At 40.9% G+C, this 19,478-nt stretch overlaps 2 protein-coding genes across 2 annotated transcripts in view; one reads left to right on the top strand and one right to left on the bottom strand.

Moving 5' to 3' along the window:
• Positions 1-126: 126 nt before the first annotated feature.
• paxx (PAXX non-homologous end joining factor) lies at positions 127-2,964 on the top strand. Its single transcript, XM_085293672.1, has 7 exons — positions 127-590; positions 820-880; positions 951-1,000; positions 1,101-1,279; positions 1,372-1,431; positions 2,528-2,621; positions 2,707-2,964. Exons 1-7 carry the CDS (start codon positions 304-306, stop codon positions 2,753-2,755), a joined length of 780 nt encoding a protein of 259 aa, XP_085149798.1. The 5' UTR covers positions 127-303; the 3' UTR covers positions 2,756-2,964.
• Positions 2,965-14,268: 11,304 nt separating this feature from the next.
• top3b (DNA topoisomerase III beta) overlaps positions 14,269-19,478 on the bottom strand; it is a 28,526-nt gene continuing 23,316 nt past the window's right edge. The window contains exons 17-18 of the mRNA XM_085293671.1: positions 17,302-17,489; positions 14,269-16,894 (exon numbers count right to left, since the gene is read on the bottom strand). Of these exons, the coding sequence (XP_085149797.1) occupies positions 16,613-16,894; positions 17,302-17,489 (470 nt within the window). The 3' untranslated portion in view covers positions 14,269-16,612. The remainder of the gene's footprint in view (positions 16,895-17,301; positions 17,490-19,478) is intronic.

The following is a 19,478-nucleotide window of genomic DNA, read 5'->3' as shown; positions in this document are numbered from 1 at the left end:
TGGTCACAAAGCAGGAGAGGGGCTGGGAATTATGTTTTCAAACAAAGCGTTAATTCCATAAACATTTATAGACTACTTTTGAGTCTCACTGTATTACGGGACAAAGTGCGTCCCTTATTAGCTCAATACGGGACGTGTACTTTTGTTTCTAAATACGGGACGATTCCGTATTTTAAGGGACGGTTGGCAACCCTACGCCCCGGGCAACCGCCCGTGTCGCCCGTATCTAAAACCGCTATTGAGTGTGTGCTCTGGATTCAGGAACAGAAGTATAGATCTTTACTCCTCCATTCAACAATTGGTATGCCGATTACATCGAGAGGGAGAGGTCCCCGTAGTCTGCAAGCCAGTGAAGTAACCATTCCAAGCCAGAAGATGGCGCTTGTCAAAGGTGTCTGGCACTCATGCTATGAAACGGTGTACTCTTGCAAGAGTGCAAGAGGCATACGCTTGTTTTTCTTTTGTTCTTCTGTGAACCACAGTGGAGACATGGATGTTAGTGTAAATTCCTATTGTACCGTGTTGGATAAAACAAGCCAATCTAAATTCCTTTGTTACACTCGCAGGAAAGACGGAATGCTTAGTGTCTGGTGAGTCAGATGTTGTTATTAGCCGGAGTTCATTTGAAATTAAATCTTTTTTATTCGGAAAAATACGTTTGTACTTGGACATAAGCTAGGAAATGGAAGTATTAGTAGTTTGTTGATGTTACGGCCTTTCCCCCGGTGGTATAAAATTTAGTTTTGACTGACAGTGAAAGTCTGACGGTGAGCGCATTAGTTTAGGCACACATGCGCACTAAAACATCGTGTGCTGTAGTCTGACAGATGCTGCAAATGTCTGGAGTGTGGAGTACACTAAGGACAGTCTGAAGCACCTTGTAAGTATTCTGGGTTTCTTCTCATTCACTCAGTATACTGTCATAATTTCTGTCTTCCCTGTGTGTTCAGGGGCAGCGGTTTGCCTTAAAATCTACAGAGGATTATGTCTTAAAACTCAGGTGAGACCACACTCAACTCCTGCATGCATCACTTCTTGCATGGAACTATAAAAAGCTGTGGTCAGGTAAGTGAGGCTGAATATATCTCTATTTTCCTCAGGGCATCCTGCAATAGTGGAGATGTGTCTGTTTCCGTGCATGAGGTTGGTGCAGAGCTGCGTTTGGGATCCAGTCCAGGAGACCTGAGTGTAACTCTGTCCAGACTGGAAGGTCCACAGGCCACAGACAAGTTGAGGGAGCTGCTGTTCACGATGGCTGACAGCCTCACACAGCTTGACAGTGAATTCACTTTGTAGTTGTGACTCATTTTATGCAGAATTAAAACTAACTTCCTTTTAGATCAGTACTGACTGTAACATGTCCCCTCACAGGTGGCCCCTCAAGTGGACCCCCCTCAGCCAGTCCAGTGAAAAACCAAAGACGGCCCACAGGTATACATTTGTGAAATGGCTCTTGGCTTCAAATAACCATTGGCCATCTCCAATACCAAGGATTCAAAATCTAAATGTGATGTCACACTGGCTGTGGCCAACTTTTCTATACAACCTAATGGATGTTTGCTCATAAATGATTCCATTGATGCATGCTTTCAGTCAGGAATGTAAAGCAGGACACTCTGCAGGTTAGAAACATGATTAAACCACAACAGAAGCTTCCCGTATGTGTAATCCAGTATGGTTATGGTAGCTGAAGTTGCCTTGGATCAGGAGATGCTGCTCTTCATTTTCATGTGTAAAATTAAATTACAAGAGGCTGTACAACAGATCATGTTGTGATCTGTTGTGAAATCCATAATAATTTTTTGCTGCAACCAAAATACCTGGGAAATGTCAAATGGGTATATCTTTTGTAAAGACAATGGAAATTACCAGAAGGAAAGTAAGATTTTGGGGCTACAGGTGTACCTGTTAATAGTGGATCATATTGGAAGTTTCCCTTGTTCTCCATCATGAATAAGAAAAGCTTTATTCATCCCAAAGGAAAACTCATATGATGAGGAAGAAGTAAGGGGAAAAAAATAAAACAAAACCACATAAACGATGGTTGCCGTGGACATCTGTAAACAGTTTCAAACACTCAGTTTGACTGTACTACAAATATTTATTCGCCATTATGCCTTGACTGGAGTAGTTGTTCTGCATGTTTTGTGAAACTGGCCCACTGGTACAGAACCCCAACACATAGATGTGGTTCTGCAAGTGTGGACTACCAGTCACAATAAACTTTAATCTTGAAAGAGGCTCAAATTTTCTTTTAACATCATAATAAATTTGCATTTATTTTCAGCTGTAATGCAATCTCTTCTAAATATATTAAAACTGTTTTAAGTGATTTTAAAATGGGATTTTCTTAGTGTTGGGTAATTTTGAGGTAAGTACTGAATACAATAATGATCTTATATCCGGTGCTTATATGTACATTGAAGTATTCCATCTTTTTCAGTAAAAGGAGACATGTAAATGTCATGCTTAAAAAGGTAATTGGGCAATTAAACGTTTTCATTAATGCAAAACTGTTCTCCTTTAGAGTTTGAGCCCTGGCAGCAGCAGAGCAGCGCTCCAGCAATGACCATGAAGAGAAGACTTCCGGGGTCCTCGCTCATCAACCCTGGGGTTAAAAAGTATGGTGTCTCTTACAGGACTTCAATAGAGCAGTGATGCTACTGATGTGAGTGAAATAAAGCTACTGTCCATGTGTGTTTGCAGAAAGCAGCAAGCGACTGGCGTTGCCTTTGATGATGCAGATGAAGACTGATCTTCCTCCTTGTACTCATAGTCCTGCTGCGCAGCCAGAGATGAATGATCTTTTAATCCACTAACAGAACATGAAAACCTCAGTGCATATTTATGGGATCAAAGCTTAAATTTTAACTGCTTTTTATTAAACAATGACTTTTAATGCTATATAATGGTTGTCTCCAATAAATGATTGAATGATAATTTGTAATAAAATGACATAAGAAACACATTTGCACACTTTTATTTCCCCCCCCCCCTCCCTTTTTCAGGACTTGTTCTTATATTGTGCTTTTCTACTCTGAGAACAGCACTTTACACAACTTGCCTTATTCTCACAAGCACTTGTTTTGCTGTGCAAGTGCTTCTAGCATTCACACTCAAATGCATTGGAGAGCAACTTGGGGTTAGTATCATGCCCAAAGGATGGAGATAGGGGGTCAAACTAGTGATGGGCAGATGAAGCACTGAAGCTTTTCATCCAATTGGTTCACCCCAACGCGAAGCTTCATGAAGCTTCATTTGCTCTAGCAGGACACCTACTGGACGTAAAAATAATAGCTGGCATGAATTTGAAGAGTGTGGCATTTTGCACACAGCCTGTAAATGTCAACAACAAAAGGAGTGTGTAAAACATGTATATTGTAGTGATGGCAGTATACTGTGTATATTTATAGTGGCAGTATGGGAAATGATTATTTGGAAATGCTTGAAATGGAAATGATCATTTACTGTGAGGTGAGGTGTGGTTGGGGTGTGGACAGTGGTTGTGCTTTTGTAACGTTGAGGTATGGACAGCTACACACTGAGGCTTCACATTTTATTCTGTAAAAACTAAATTTTCACTGCTTTTATGACCTTTTTAGTGGGGAGAACATAGCTAGGATTTAATGATTTAACAAATCTTTTGAATCCTTTGTCCTCCACAATGCTAAATGGCTGGGAGTCCTCAATCACCATGCTAACCAGGTCTTCATCTATTTGAGATTGTTCTCCTGAGGAAAGACAATAAAGACAAAGCACAAATATAAATAGCACACACGTAACTTATAACAGTTGTATAATATTGTTATATCATTTAGTAACATTACTGCATCCTATATTATCATTGCATTTGATGGCTCACCTGGTCTTGCTCCACGATCGGTGTCCCCCTTATTCTCATGCAAAGCTCTGTAGTGCCTAAGCATGGATGTTGTTGTTATATCCCAGCTCCCTGGCACAAAGCAAACACTTCACCTTGTACAAAAGTCAAGACAGCTCAACATAAATTGTATTGCACCATCAGTATCATGAAAATACATCTTCTGTAGAAATACCTTGTTGGGAGGAATAAGATCAAAATGTTCCCACACAGGGGAGGACATCCTCCTCTCCTTAGCTGGCTCCATTCTCTCCTGACTTTCTCTCCTCACTCTCATAAACCTCCAAACTGTCTCCAAACTCTCACTAACCGCAACTCTCCATCAAACACCCACATTTTTGAATGAAGTCTGAGGGGTTTATATCGCTGTCATATCTCGCGGCAAAGTTCGAACCACTTCATGAACCAGTCACGTGGTACAGCCGGGCAGCGAGGCTTCGGACGTCATCATTTTCAGCTCCTCCCATAAATGAAGCAAGCCTCGATACGCGCTTCGCGGAAACGCCCCCTCCATTACTCGACACACGCTCCGAAGCCTCGATACAGAACGTCCCATCACTAGGTCAAACCACCAGCCTTCAATTTAATAGGTGATCTGCTCTACTTCCTGAGCTACTGCCAGCCAAAATATGGCCTGTATTTGTATAGCGCTTTACATATCCACCCATTTACACACTGGTGATGGCAAGCTACATTGTAGCCACAGCCACCCTGGGGCGCACTGAGAAGCGAGGCTGCCGGACACTGCCGTCACCGGGCCCTCTGACCACCACCAGTAGGCAACGGGTGAAGTGTCTTGCCCAAGGACACAACGACCGAGACTGTCCAAGCCGGGGCTCAAACCAGCAACCTTCTGATTACAAGGCGAACTCCCAACTCTTGAGCCACGATCGCCCCCGAGCTGCTTTCTTGTCCACTTTGTTTGATAAGATGTAGCATTCAACTCTATTTAAGTTACTGCTGTTTGTGCTAGGTGTTATCTAGGGAGGAAAGTTCCCAGTAGATGTCCTATTGATGTAGGGGTTAGGATGTAGATGTTCCCCACAGCTGTCAGACTCCTGAACTCTGCCTCCTGACATCTGACCCACGTTAAACTCATGGACTGAACATACACACACCCACAATGGACAACTGTACCCTCAAACACAATAATAACATGGACTGAACCACCACTCACAACCACTAGCACTTTATATAGCCTCTTGTTGAAATCTCCCAATTCTTTGAATCTTTGGGCTGAAGGAAGGACAATACTCGGTGTATCAATGCTCAATCAACAATCATTTATTTCCATACAATTCAACAGTCAGAGCATTACAACGTCCGGACGGGAGAGATGCTACCAGAGGGTCAGGCACATGTCTCTAAATGGTGACGGGTTGCTCAGCTTTTTATAGTCTCTAGTGACCCCCAGCTAGTCGTAAAAGCCAAAACATCACATTTTTTCTCTGTTACAGCGCCTAAGTTATGACCTCGGCAGTTGTTTCTCTGCTTTCTGTAAGGTGGGGGTGTGGAATGTGGTCTATCTATCTCCCCTGTCTTTAGACACAGAGTCTCCTGCTTACAACCTTCTCTTCATGATTCAACAATTAAGCATGTCAAGAAAACAGTGTAACACATTCCCAGCAGATCAAGGATACAGAGTGATGCACATTTATCTAATGAACTAATATGTGAATATGTTCTGTTAACTCAAAAGTATAATGAGAACTAAACTACATACAGCTCACACACTCTATATTAAAGGGTATAATGTGATCTACAGCAGTATTCTAATTCAACTACTTTGATTACATATATAAGGTAACATATAATAACAGAATAATCTAATAATTCCCCCTTTTGATCTCTGAAAGAGATCACTTACAACATGCACTCCAGGGTCGCAAGGTCCAAGTTTTCTTGATCCTGAGGCCCTCTGTCCCCCTTTAACGGGTGGACCATATGTGGGATGACCTCTGTGTTCACGCAGTTCAGATGCAAGCAAAGTTAGATTTACAACCATAACAGCAGTTACAGATGACTCTCCCATCACTCCCCAATTCTCCCACAGCTTTATTTTGGTGCTCCAGTTTTCCACTCCCATTTTAATGCCACCTTATACCTTTCAAATGTACTTAGACTAGAACCTCTGTCTAAGGAGCTTTTAACCTTTATTTTTATTGCTGCAGCTACCAGTGTCTTCCAGTTGGGTGATTCTCAGCTTCTTTCTTCGACCTCCGGGGTTAGACCACCCTTTAGTCATTGCACAGTTCTGGGGATTATTCTGCCCCGATTTCAAACAAGGATCTGTGTGTTTTGGGTTCACCGGCGTGTCCCCCTTTTTGCCAAGAGCCTCTCGAACCTCGTTGGTCTGGTGTTCCTGGTTTTCGCCAACCCCTTCATGGTTATTGCTGTGTTTGTGGGATCCATCTTCTCCAGGAGCCCAAACGTCATGACACTTGACCCCAGTTGCTGTCTCGGCTGTCCCTACATCTGTCTCTGCTGTGAAGGGTCCTCACATCTCCGTGTCCCCGTCTGGTGTCTGTTCCTTTCTCTGCAAGAGACAGAAAACCAAAACACCTCTCTCCCTAGCCTTGATAATCTAATATTGTTATCCATTGTTGTTCTAATGATTCAAATTTGGTTTAAAATATTATGTTCAGGACCTATTCTAATCATAATCTATGTGTGTGTAAAAGAAATCAAAAATTAGTGAACCCTTTCTAAGTCTAACACATTATAAGCTTAAGTTTTACCATAGCTAAATTATTAAACACAGAAATAACGTCATAAGATGTTCATAAAACCATTGTTTGATGCTCGGACTCAACTTCCCCCTTTTTGACACACTCCCATGTGTCAATTCATTAGAGCTAGACAATTAAAAGAGAAGGTTGGTGACATCATATCTCAGAAAATATCAGAAATTCTTCTCTCGAGTACCGTTGCTCCAGCCTTGTCATCCCTGAGGATCTTCGATCCCGAAAATGTCCCTTCTCCTCATGTAATAAAGTCTGTCATCCTTCCATGCCCTGGTAACTGGTCCATCCAGAGCTGTAACATTTTGAAATGTACATACAACAAGCCAAACCACACCTTGGTCACACCAACCCTTTTCTGCCCTGAAGATGTCCAACACCATCTTAGTCTGGACCAGGGTTGTAATAGTTTTGCAATTTTCATCAGTTTTAATCAGTTTTTACCAATTGTTTGCTAGTTTAGTTTAGTTTTTATTTTCTGAAAATCCTTAGTTTCAATTTAGTTTTGTTTGTGTTTTGCAAAAATTAAGTGTAACAAAATCCCAGTTCCATCATATCAGTCATGCTCTTCTGGTTATCCTTGGGTGTTGAGACTAATAACTATTAACTCTTGCCGCACCGAGTGGTCCTAATTTTGGTTCAAGTGAATTGATAACCTTTTGAAGGCGATTGTTTCACACCTTTATTTAGATGTCCCAGTCCTGTTGTCTCGGGATATATCACGCTGCCTTATCTGGGGTTAGCTGTTTTCTGGGGATGCGGGTTGAGTGGGTGAGCTCTTCAAGGAGGGGGAGTGTGCTCCCCCTGATGAGGTCTTCTAGGTAAGCTAGGTTAACCTTCTTGTGTGGGCTTTTCAAGTGCACTTTAAGGTTAGTGGGACTTTTAGTTTTATAAATGTCCCTCATGACCCCCTGATGACCCAGTATTTCATTTTTGCACACTGTAGTACACATTTTAGTTTTTGCTTGTAGCTCGCATACTCTACTTGCCACTCCTCTAATTCCTGATGTTTCTTAGAGAGGGCAACAGTACCTTTAACATTATATCACATGTGTGGGGGTGTGGCCTTGCCAATTGTTTTGCCCACCTTTTCAAAATGGCTGGCGTGCCCACAAGCACATTTCATGGAAAAAGAAAGGTAATCTTGATATTTGCATTTAAAATGTTTTGTTAAACTCAGATTTTTATTTTATTCTTTTTGCAAGTACCCCTCCTCGGTGGCGAGAAACTGTTGGTGTGGTCAAGTGGGTGCTCTAGAAACAAACGCTCAGGACAGAACAGTTATCAGTCATGTACTTCCTACAAATTTTGCATATGTTTTATTCCATATTGATCCTCTGAGTGTAATGGTACATTTTAATTTGAATTTATCCAAACTAAACACAATATTTTCTTTATTTACTTTGCTCTTGTTCTTTTGCAGTACCACATCCTATCAAATGTCCCTGTCGATTATATTCTACATTTAATAACTTACTATTTCAAGTGAGAACCTAAATCATGTGGACCAATGTTTATTATTGCATATCTCTATTCTGAATGTGGCCAGTCATTCATAGGTATTGTTCAATTTTGGCGATTTTCCTCTATAAAATTTAATTGACTTTTTACAGTGGCCTGCTATGGTTAATAGTAACACATTCCAGTCATGAGTGGTATAAAAAGTCTTCTCCACTGTAGCATTTGGCATTCCCAATAATATAACATGATACCTTACTCAAAACACAGTTTTCTTAATGCAAACATCGGTAACTCAAAATCAGCAACCACAGTGTTAAGTCTGCAGTTCATACTTATGTGAAGCAATCCTTTTAGACTCAGAACTTCTCAGTGTTCCCTATAAGTGAATTTCTCCCAAGCCAATTACAATCATGGAGAAGCACACTTTGCAACTGTTTTTGTAAGAATATTTCATAGCGCTTTAAATTTCAATCTTTCAGGCCTGGTTTAAAGAGCTGATTGTTAAATCATAAACTCACAAAATATCAACATATCACCACCGGTGGATCACACCTCTCAGATGTTTTTTTCTCCAGTGCACTGTAACAAACACGAAAACAGACATAACCAACAAAATACTACTAAAATAACACAAACTAGGGCCCGTTGCAGACATGTCCAAGCATAAAACTATCCCTCTCTCGCTTACGAGAAAGAACACAAGCCAAAGCTCACTGATAAAATCAAGCTAGCGCTAAACAAAACCAAACAATCAACCAGAAATTCACAGGAACATTTTGCTTCCTGCCGGGACAATATTGTGTGGGAATGAGAACCTCAGGTGCCGTAACACCTTTTGTTCCTCCTTGAATTAAAACTCAATCACAGAAAATGCCGTACTCCAACCTAAACTTACACTATTAATTCATCATTTTCACTCTGTGCCACTGTTCCTCATCAGGGCTGTGTGAAGCACAGCAAAGAATTCAGTCAAGGCCTTGAGCCATAAACAGACATCACGCACAGACATTGTTTTCATAACCAAACCGTTTTAGAGCTTATTCCTAAAATCTACATAAATGCCTTCTAGGTGACATATAACACATTCTAAGTAATCAATGGCTCCTCATAAAAATTATGCATTGGGATGTTTGTGTGCAGCATTTTGCATATCAGCATAAGCAAAGCATTCTTCATTGCATCAGCGTGTGTGTGTGTATGTGGATCACTTCTCAGTGAATCAGCATTCCAATGTGTGTGTGTGTGTATGTGTGTGTGTGTGTATATGTGTGTGTGTGTCATTTCTCACTCACTCAACGAGTGCACGTGTTCATGTGTGTATTTCACTTCATTCTGAATCTGTGTGTTTGGAGACGTGTGTGTGTGTGTGTGTGTGTGTGTGTGTTTGTTTCTCTTCATTCTGAGTCAGTGCATGTAGATGTGTGTGTTTGTGTGGGTGTTTGTGTTCATCACTTTCCTGTTCTGGTGTTCTGGGTAAACCACGGCCTGAAGCATGCCCTGGGGTCCTGCCCCCCTCCTTTTTCAGTTTGTTTGCGACCATTGCTGCTGCTGCTCAAAATTCAGTCCGTCCTGGTTCTGACCCCAATTGGGGCAGTCCTTTCTCCAGTGTCGATGTTCACCGCAGGTGAAACCTGCATCTTCTTCTGTGTTTTTGTCCATTCTGAGGTGCCTTCTGTCCTCAGTTACTCCTCTTGTCTCGGTCACGCCCTTTTTCGCCACCCGATCATCCGTGTTGGTCCATCACTGTCCTGCACAGTGTGAATGCAAAGTTATCAAGGTCAGCATTCTTTCGCTCGGCCTTACTTTTCATTCGGGCTTGGCGGGCGACTCTTTACAGCTCTGTCAGCTGACGCAGTCTGGGAATTTTCCCCCGTGTAGTGAAACGGGCCTTAGGTTTAGTGCTCTCCGTCTCGGCTGCATGAGATCACATTCCTGCAGGTCTGTTGACATTCTCAGGTCGTTGTTGTGGGTCCAGCTGTTGCAGCATTTGGTCAGTGTCACGTATGGGGGAGAGCAGGAGTCCAGTCAGCCTCGGCTTTCAGGGCCGGCAAAGCAGCCTGTAATTAAATATGTATAGAAAAAACAAAAACAAAACAAAACAAAAACAAACAAAAAACAAAAACAAACGAACAGGAAAATGTTGTTGTGTTGGCTGTGTTATTCAGATGGGAGGCAATGGGGCCAGGCCCTGTGTCAGCCTTCTCTCCCCCTTTTTTTGTTTTTTGTCTCCCGATATAATCAACTCCTAACCCACCAAGTTGACAGGACAACACCGGTATATGTTAAAATTCTTAAGATCATGTTTAAAAGCCCAAAAAAGGAACTTTCATTCAGTAATCACTTTTATTAATCAATCAACAGAAAACATGTCACAATTTGAATCTTTTAACCACTAAATTTGTTGCGTCTTGCCTGGTTGGTTAGACCAGTGTTCCTTTTTTTTTTTTTTTTTTTTTTTTTAGTTAAATTGTTGTCCTGCAACCCAGAGGGTTTCTTTGTCAGTAATGTATAGACTTCATCATTTAAGTATGTTAATTTTTCTTTAACCTTGCTGGAAAATCTTCACGTGTTCATGAGTGTAAGCTGTTTCTTCATTGCGTGTATGTGCATTTGTATAAAAGCAGGTTAATTTTATCTTTTCTCAAACTAGGCGTTACCTTAAAAGGAGCCTTTCTCTCAGATTTCTCTGCTTGTGTGTGTTTTTGTTTCACCTTTTTGTTGTGATGCTCCGGACGCCTTCCCAACCTCCACAAGTCCGTTGGCCCCAATTTTATGTGTTAAAACTTCTCTTAATTTCTCCTCTAATTCTCTCCTCGCTGCTGTCTTTTTCACAGCTGCTGATTCGTGCTGGGTGTGGTTCCCATTACCTATAATTTTGCTTCGGCCGCTGTGCTTGTGGGGGCAGTTGGTCCAGGTCCGCAGCTTCCTGTATTAACACACTAAGAGATTTATTTAATTTCATTTTCATCACTGTTAAACAGATAAGCAGGCAACACGCCTACCTTGACAGCGTAAACTGTACGCCAGTCTCCCAACACATTCCTCTCTCTACTCCTCCATAATTCTCCACTGCACACCTCTTACTATCTCTCCTTTTTATTTTTATTACACCACAGAGTAATACACCCAATTATGCCCGTCTATCTCCATGTGGCTCCAAATTCCCTCTTTATTTTAATTTCACACTCGTCAGGGGACAGGCACACAACAATTTCAACCACTGAAACGAGGAATTCAACCTTTTTATATTTCTTTACTAATCTAGACTCAACGTTTGTTCGCAAAATGTGTCTTGTTCTAGTCCGGAAATAAATGTGAACCCGTGATTACACGGCCGTTCCAGTGTTATTTCCGTAGCTATGCGGGGGCCCTCACCTCCCCAAGTCACCACCTCGGCACCCGGACGACGCCGGTCCTGGCCACGCGTCCACGGACAGGAGGGTCGCCACTCCTAGGGCAAAGTTCCACAGGTACACTAGGCATCAACCTTTGATCCTAAAATGTGTATTTGCTCTAATGTCCTCCTAATCAAACACATCAACCGTCACTGTCACTGTGTTCAGACTTCACACACACAAAAAGCACACTCAGCGCGCGCCTCACCCACAGCCAGAGCGCGCCTTACACACACAGCGCGTTTCACCATCAGTGAGACACACAGAGAGCGCTCCTCATCAGCAGAAATTTGCACAGAAACCTCTGAGCTCAACTATTAGATCTTCTGAAGCACACTGCACCATAGACCAAAATACCCCTTTCTCTGCGCTTATGACCGCCACAACGGGGCAAAGTCGCATCATAAAAGTGATGCTTGCATCCCCGAAGTTATACCCGACATCATAAACCAGGTTTTGCTCTATGTACTTCTTGGCAAGTAAAATTTTACTTTGTTTTATGACCGCAGCCCTTAAAAAAAAAAAAAACTCGACTGACGCCACAAACCACCGTCAAGCCTCTGTTCAATGTACTAAAATTAGCACCAACCACTACTGCACTTCACGGCCGCACCACCGGAACACGGCCGTATCATAAACCAAACCTACGGACGTGTTTCGCTCTCGCGTTGCCAGCGTTCAACCGCACCGTGAAGCCAGCATCTGCTTTTCCTTAAATCAACTTCTATTTCATAGCCGGCAAGAGCCAGGACGTAACCGACACCATAAACAAACTTCAAACCTCGACTTCAATGTACTGAACTAATGGCCGCGTCTTCAGAATAAATTCTAATTTATTATTGCTACAGAAGCCAGTATTAGACAAAATTAAATGTGGAAGGTAAAGTGGCTGCAACTAGTCCAACGTAGTATGTTATTAGTATCTCGGTAGAAGCAGATTACTGCAACTAGTCCAACGTAGTATGTTATTAGTATCTCGGTAGAAGCAGTTTATTTAACACACTGGAATTCAGCCTCAACTTATGTTGTTAGTATCTTGCGCCAAAAACCAGACACCGACAAATTTACTGTGAAAATACATGTGACTCAGCGAACAGATTAATTTGGAAAGCCCAATATGCACATTTGGTATTTATAATACAACAGGCTGTGCTTACCTTTTTATTTTTGGACCGGTCCTCTGTTCACCTCGCCTCACGATCTCACCAAAGGTCAAATCTGCACCTCCTCAGCACACCAAAGATCCGGGTCACACGGCACCAAGTTGTTGAAATCTCCCAATTCTTTGAATCTTTGGGCTGAAGGAAGGACAATACTCGGTGTATCAATGCTCAATCAACAATCATTTATTTCCATACAATTCAACAGTCAGAGCATTACAACGTCCGGACGGGAGAGATGCTACCAGAGGGTCAGGCACATGTCTCTAAATGGTGACGGGTTGCTCAGCTTTTTATAGTCTCTAGTGGCCCCCAGCTAGTCGTAAAAGCCAAAACATCACATTTTTTCTCTGTTACAGCGCCTAAGTTATGACCTCGGCAGTTGTTTCTCTGCTTTCTGTAAGGTGGGGGTGTGGAATGTGGTCTATCTATCTCCCCTGTCTTTAGACACAGAGTCTCCTGCTTACAACCTTCTCTTCATGATTCAACAATTAAGCATGTCAAGAAAACAGTGTAACACATTCCCAGCAGATCAAGGATAGAGTGATGCACATTTATCTAATGAACTAATATTTGAATATGTTCTGTTAACTCAAAAGTATAATGAGAACTAAACTACATACAGCTCACACACTCTATATTAAAGGGTATAATGTGATCTACAGCAGTATTCTAATTCAACTACTTTGATTACATATATAAGGTAACATATAATAACAGAATAATCTAATACTCTGTAGAAACTATCTACACCCTCACTTATCTTAACTGCACTACTGTATAGCTCTGTGTAAATAATCATTCTGTACATTCGATAATCTTTAATCCTACAACTGTTTACAACTTGCATAGTTCCCATTTCTGTATAGCTGTATATCCCAGATTCTGTAAAGTTATTTATTTCATATTCTGTATAGTTTTTCATATTTATATCCTGTTCATATCCTGTACATAGCTTGTACTCACTACAGCCTGTACATACTTATAGTTATAGAATATTCACAACATACTTCATACCGTGTACATTATAACATACCATAATAGACCCATTTCTGTAATATACTCATATCTATATTATTGCTAATATATATTGTAATATATCTATATCACTAAAGCACTTCTGGATGGATGCAAACTGCATTTCGTTGCCCTGTACCTGTGCATGTGCAATGACAATAAAGTTGAATTCTATTCTATTGAATTCTATTCTATTGAGAGTGCTGTAACTAAGATTAAGAATATAATTAATTCATTGTTATTATCTTTGTGGAGAGCAAGCTACCTGAACTACTCCCACAGAAATAGATTGTCTTTTTAAATAGGATTTACACTGCATATTACTCTGGATAAGGTCGCTCTCCTGAAAAAGCCTTAAATCTGAAGTACTTGACATCCTGGAAATAACTCTCTAATGCACATCTTAAAGCAGATGATGTGTAAGCTGCAGAGGAAACGACATCTTGCTGATTTAGAAGATTTCCATTTAGCCTCAAAAAAATAGTTTTTAGCATTAACAAAAAATCCATCACTTGACCCAGGTGTCCTACGTACAGTTATGTACAACATAACAGTGTATTAAAAACAGAGGAAAAGGTCCATGTTGTGCTATGCAAATTCACTCTCAAATGAAATCATGAACAATTATTTTTCTTTATTTTTACTAAAAATGAAGAAAAAGAATATTAGGTTGTTCAAAAAAAAAAAGTGTGTATTTTCATTTACAAACTGGAATATTTACAGTCAACTAGCATTTGACACCTTCAAACAGAAGTTGCAGCCCAGGCTAACTGGACCACATTCCACAGATTTTCTGTATTCTTGGGTTTTGCGTCAAAAACAGAATTTTTGAGGTCACACCACAAATTTTCAATCAGATTGAGGTCCAGGGATTGGGCTGGGCTCTTTTTGGTCTGCAACCAGGATGTTACCTGCTTGCTGGTGTGTTTGGGGTCATTGTTCTGCTGAAACACCCATTTTAGGGGCATTTCTTTCTCTGCGTAAGGCAAAAAACAAAACAAACCAACAAATTATATTTAGTTTGAAAAATATGTTAAAAGTTTCGATCAAGTACCTAAAAATACTCTTCCAGTATTTTTAGGTACTGAAACTGGTCCATGGTGCCTGTTATGTGATAAATGGACCCAACTCCAAAGTATGCGAAACATCCCCAAACCATTATGCTTGCACCTCCTTGTTTTACGGTCTTCACTGTGTACTGTGGCTTGTATTCAGTGTTTGGGGGTCGTCTCACAAACTGTCTGCAATCTTCAGACCCAATAAGAACAATCTTGCTTTCATCAGTCCATAGAATATTGTGCCACTTCTCTTTGGGCCAGTCAATGTGTTCTTTGGCAAACTGTAACCTTTTCAATACTTTTTACGAGGTTTCTTGGAAATAATTTGGCTTCACATAGGCATCCTCTCCTCTGATTGTTAAAGTACTCACAGGTAAATGGAGATCTATATATCTTCCTTGATCTCTCTGGAGCTGATCACTGGATGCTTCTTTGCCATTCTTGTTATTCTATCATCTAGGCAGATGGTAGTATTCCTTTTTCTTTCCCATTTCAAAACATTTGAAATCTTTTTAGCTGAGCAGCCAATTATTTCCCCCTCTCCAATCAACTTTTGATTAAAGTTCTTTCTCCCCCAGTGCAATGTCTGGAACAACTCATTTTACTCACTGAGCAAGGGCTAAAACCAGCAGGTACAACAGCTGCTGCCTTCCTTCCTTAAATAAGGGCCTTAATTGACACCCATTTCTTCACAGATTGAATGACCTGAAATCCACACTGCTATTAATTTGAACACACCCCTTTCACTGAATCAGTCAATTACCCCCAATTAGCAGAATGCGTCTCATGTGTGTTAAGTCTGTTGGTTGGCTACACCTAGTCATGAATTTGTTCCCATGTTGTATCATCATTTTGCCAAAAGCAGTACTTAAACACATTAGTAATGTAAGACTGCTATAATTTTATTCTGTAATTATACCTTCCTTTTATGTGAAAAATTCTTCAAAGAGGAAAATCTGCAGTGAAATAGTTTAAATGAAGATCAAGTAATTAAACTACATGTAAAATAAACTTTTTCACAATTGTTTTGGAGAATGCTGATTAAATAATGACAAAATGTTAGCCTGTTTACAATGCCAGTAGCAGTTTATAAAAAGTTAAAATTAATATTGAGATGAATTTAGTTAATCTCATTGGTGCAGCCTGGTTCTGCTGGAGGTTTCTTCCTTTTAAAAGGGAGTTTTTCTTCTTTCGCCAAAAGCATTTCCTCATAGGGGTGGTGTTTTCTCTGTACAATACTCTGTAGTATTGTAGGGCCTTTTCCCAACAATATAAAGTGCCTTTAGGTGATTGTTGTTGTGGTGGCTTTAAGTGTGAATAATAGATAAAAAGTGCATAGAATAAAGTCATGTGTCTTTTAGGTGCTTAGTAACAATGACAAATGGTTCTAGTTCTTATATAGTGTTTTTTTTAACTTTACCTGACCACTCAAAGCACTTAACAAAATGGGAAAAAATGATTTAAAAAAAAACCCAAAACATTTGTTGTGTATTTATGGGGCGATCGTGGGCTCAAGACTTGGTAGTTCATGTTGTAATCGGAAGGTTGCCGGTTCGAGCCCTGGCTCCGACAGTCTCGGTCGTTGTGTCCTTGGGCAAGACACTTCACCCGTTGCCTACTGGTGGTGGTGGTCAGAGGGCCAGGTGGCGCTATTATCCGGCAGCCTCGCCTCTGTCAGTGCGCCCCAGGGCAGCTGTGGCTACAATGTAGCTTGCCATCACCAGTGTGTGAATGTGTGTGTGAATGGGTGGATGACTGAAAGTAGTGTAAAGTGCTTTGGGTTCAACAGAGACTAAGTAAAGCGCTACACAAATACAGGCCATTTACCATATTTAGATTCATTATCAGAAGAAAACCAGTTCATGTAATGACATGCAAAAGGACAATATACACACAGAAACTATACAAAATAAGCAGCTAGGGCAGCCATTTTATCTTTAGGTTTTTTAGCATTCCCACGACGTCCACGTCCACGTCCACGTCCTCCTCTTCTCCCACCCCCACCACGGTACATGGAATGCCGCATGGTGGCATGCTTGAGCTCCACCAAATCCTGAAACACTGGATCACAAAAAACACAGCCAGTGTGTTGGGTCTCACTGGCAGGAAGAGGAGTGCGAGTCTTGTTAAAGTCCACTGCAACTAGAGAGGCATCACAGACATCACAGCTCTCCTGAGCAACCTGAGAAAAAAGCATTAACAAAAATAAATAAATCAAGGAACTGGGGTACTGTTTCATACTTTCTTCGGTTTCAGTAATGCTATAGATCAAAGATGCTTGTATGGAAAAAACTGAAACAGTTTGACCTCTCTGTGAGGAGGTTACATGCTCTCTGTACTTACAATGGGCTTTCTCCCACAGACAAACAACATGGGTATTACGAAATGACGATTCTACCTTGGCATTAGGTGAGGATGCAACGGCAATAAAGAGTGTAAGTGCATAGAATGAAGTGCTGTATGAATATGTGAGAAAGGTTGAACGTTACTGTAGTATAGAGTGTGGTCAGTTTGAAAACATCTATACATGCCAGTCCATAATAGACAATAATAAAGTAAGACAATAGGTAGGTAAGACAATTTTCTTACCTGCACTTTGTGTGCATGTTCAAAGAAGTGCACCACCACATTGCATTTATTACAGGCCATCCTCCACTTTGGACCAGATGTGGGGTCCAACACTAAAACTCCACTATCACACTCCACACATTGTCCAATGCCCAACGAGTTGAGAGAGTGCTGACATGATGGATGGGTACATTCATTGCATCCCATACCTGAGAAAAGCAGACAGCGCCACAGTGTCAGAGGGGCCCATGAGACCAGAAAGCACAAAGAAACAGGGTCGCTTTTCCTAAGACAGTAGTGGGTGTATTGTATGTATTGTGTTGTGTGTATTGAGCTCCTTCAATTATTCATTCATTACACAGTCAACTTCAGTTCCAATGAAGGGATAACCAGCATGTAAATATCTTGTAGTTTCCTCACTTTCTCTCAGTCTCCCTTTGATTCTGTGGTTTCATTGGAGCATGCTAGAAGAGTTGACACACTGTCCTCAAACATGCCTAAAACATTGATTAACTATTTAACACAGCAATCTTACAGAGGCAGCTGTTGTTAAGACAGTGTTGGTACAATCTTAGAAATATCATATGTCTGAGATTTTAGGGCCAAGTACAATAACCTCAGTTTTATGTGACTTTAGAAGAAGAAAATTAGAGATCATACAGGTCTTTATGTCTTTAAGACAATCCTACAGTCTAATTGGTGAGTGTTATCTGGCTTCATGGATAGATAATATAAGTGTAATGTGCTTGAGTTCAGCTGAACCACCCCCAGACCCACCTCAAGAAGAGGACCAGGGCACAGTATGCTTAAATAGAACTAGGCAGTAATCCTACTACTATAGTACAGATCACCTAGTTTAAGTACTCTGGAATAGAGCAGGGCGATATGACCAAAAATATTTATCACAATATACATTTGAAAATTTGCGATAACGATATAATTGACACTAGACAAAATACTTTACAACTCCACAACTTTATTAGTGCAAAAAAACCCAAACAAACCATCAATGTATTTTCACTTAAACAAGCAGCTGCTTTTTATGTGCATTAAAGTTAAAGGCATTTTCAGTGGAAATTGGCCGACAAATCCTCAGCATAACCATATATAATATCCACAAAACTTAAAAAGAGGTTATACACACACAATCCGGTAGTATTATGTTGAAGCACAGTACGTATCACTCCGTGAGGCTCCTGACCACAGTAGCCGTAATACTCCTACAATCCATCAAGCGGTGCGGCTTCGTAGCTTAGCAAAGTCGTGCTAAAACATTTGACAGATTTTCGAGCGCCGTGTACCACATACAATCGTTTCGAGGTCAGTAAACACAACCAGAATTCATACATAAGGCACACGGGATTATAAGGGGCACTATTGATTTTCAGAAAAATCAAAGGATTGATTTTAAGTGTGCCGTATTTTCTAAAAAAAAACAAACCCACGGGAATAACAACGGCCCGCTAGCATGCTCTACCAAAAATAGTGCTTTGTCGTGTATCTGACAAAAGCTTAACCATTTCCACACCACTGGAGTTGCAGCATTTTTACAAACCAATTCTGGTTCATCCGTTTCATTCAACGATCCGCTTTCGCCCTTCTCATTCTCTGTCACCGCCATGCTTTTCCCGCCATGTGCGTATGAAAACAAAGGTACTGCGCATGCACGTTTTACCCATATTCTATCGCGATATTTCATTTCCTTATCGTTGCCCAACAGTATACAGGTATTACCGTGAACAGTATGATATGGCCCAGCCCTACTCTGGACCTCCATCTTCAAAAAGGTATTTCTGCGAAATGAAACACTCTTACAAACTACTTTCCGCTGCTCACAAGGGGCTGCCACAGCAGGTGGCTCTGCATGTTTTATTTGCCACATTTTTAACATGGATGCCCTTCCTAACACCCCCAGGATCGAACCGATAAGCTCTTGCATTTTTAGGTGAATGTGTAAATACCGTGAACAAAGGTTTAAAAAATACTATTAAAAAACTTTCAGAGCTCAGTTGATTTCAGCGCAAATGCAAGTGGAAGTATAATTGATAAGCAGAATCAATGGGCAAGCAGACTGAAATAATGGGAACCAGTTCTCTACAACATCTGGTTCTTAGTTCCCTAACCTTCACTGTGGCTCCCTGATGCCCCGTCTTTCTCGGCTTTTTTGACCATACCTGATTGACCATGCTAACCTTTTA

Source organism: Mchenga conophoros, linkage group LG12 (genome assembly GCF_057382185.1).
Source record: "Mchenga conophoros isolate Kocher_MC1m ecotype Shallow Benthic linkage group LG12, M_conophoros_male_GT1.1, whole genome shotgun sequence".
NCBI lineage: Eukaryota > Metazoa > Chordata > Actinopteri > Cichliformes > Cichlidae > Mchenga > Mchenga conophoros.
This window is presented reverse-complemented; position numbering and strand designations above follow the sequence as displayed.

Bases quoted from the DNA above. Each gene is read 5' to 3' on its own strand.
- paxx (XM_085293672.1), top strand. From the start codon at position 304: ATGCCGATTACATCGAGAGGGAGAGGTCCCCGTAGTCTGCAAGCCAGT. The intron at 881-950 runs GTAAGTATTCTG...CTGTGTGTTCAG, and splicing joins AGGACAGTCTGAAGCACCTT to GGGCAGCGGTTTGCCTTAAA. The intron at 2,622-2,706 runs GTATGGTGTCTC...GTGTGTTTGCAG, and splicing joins ATCAACCCTGGGGTTAAAAA to AAAGCAGCAAGCGACTGGCG.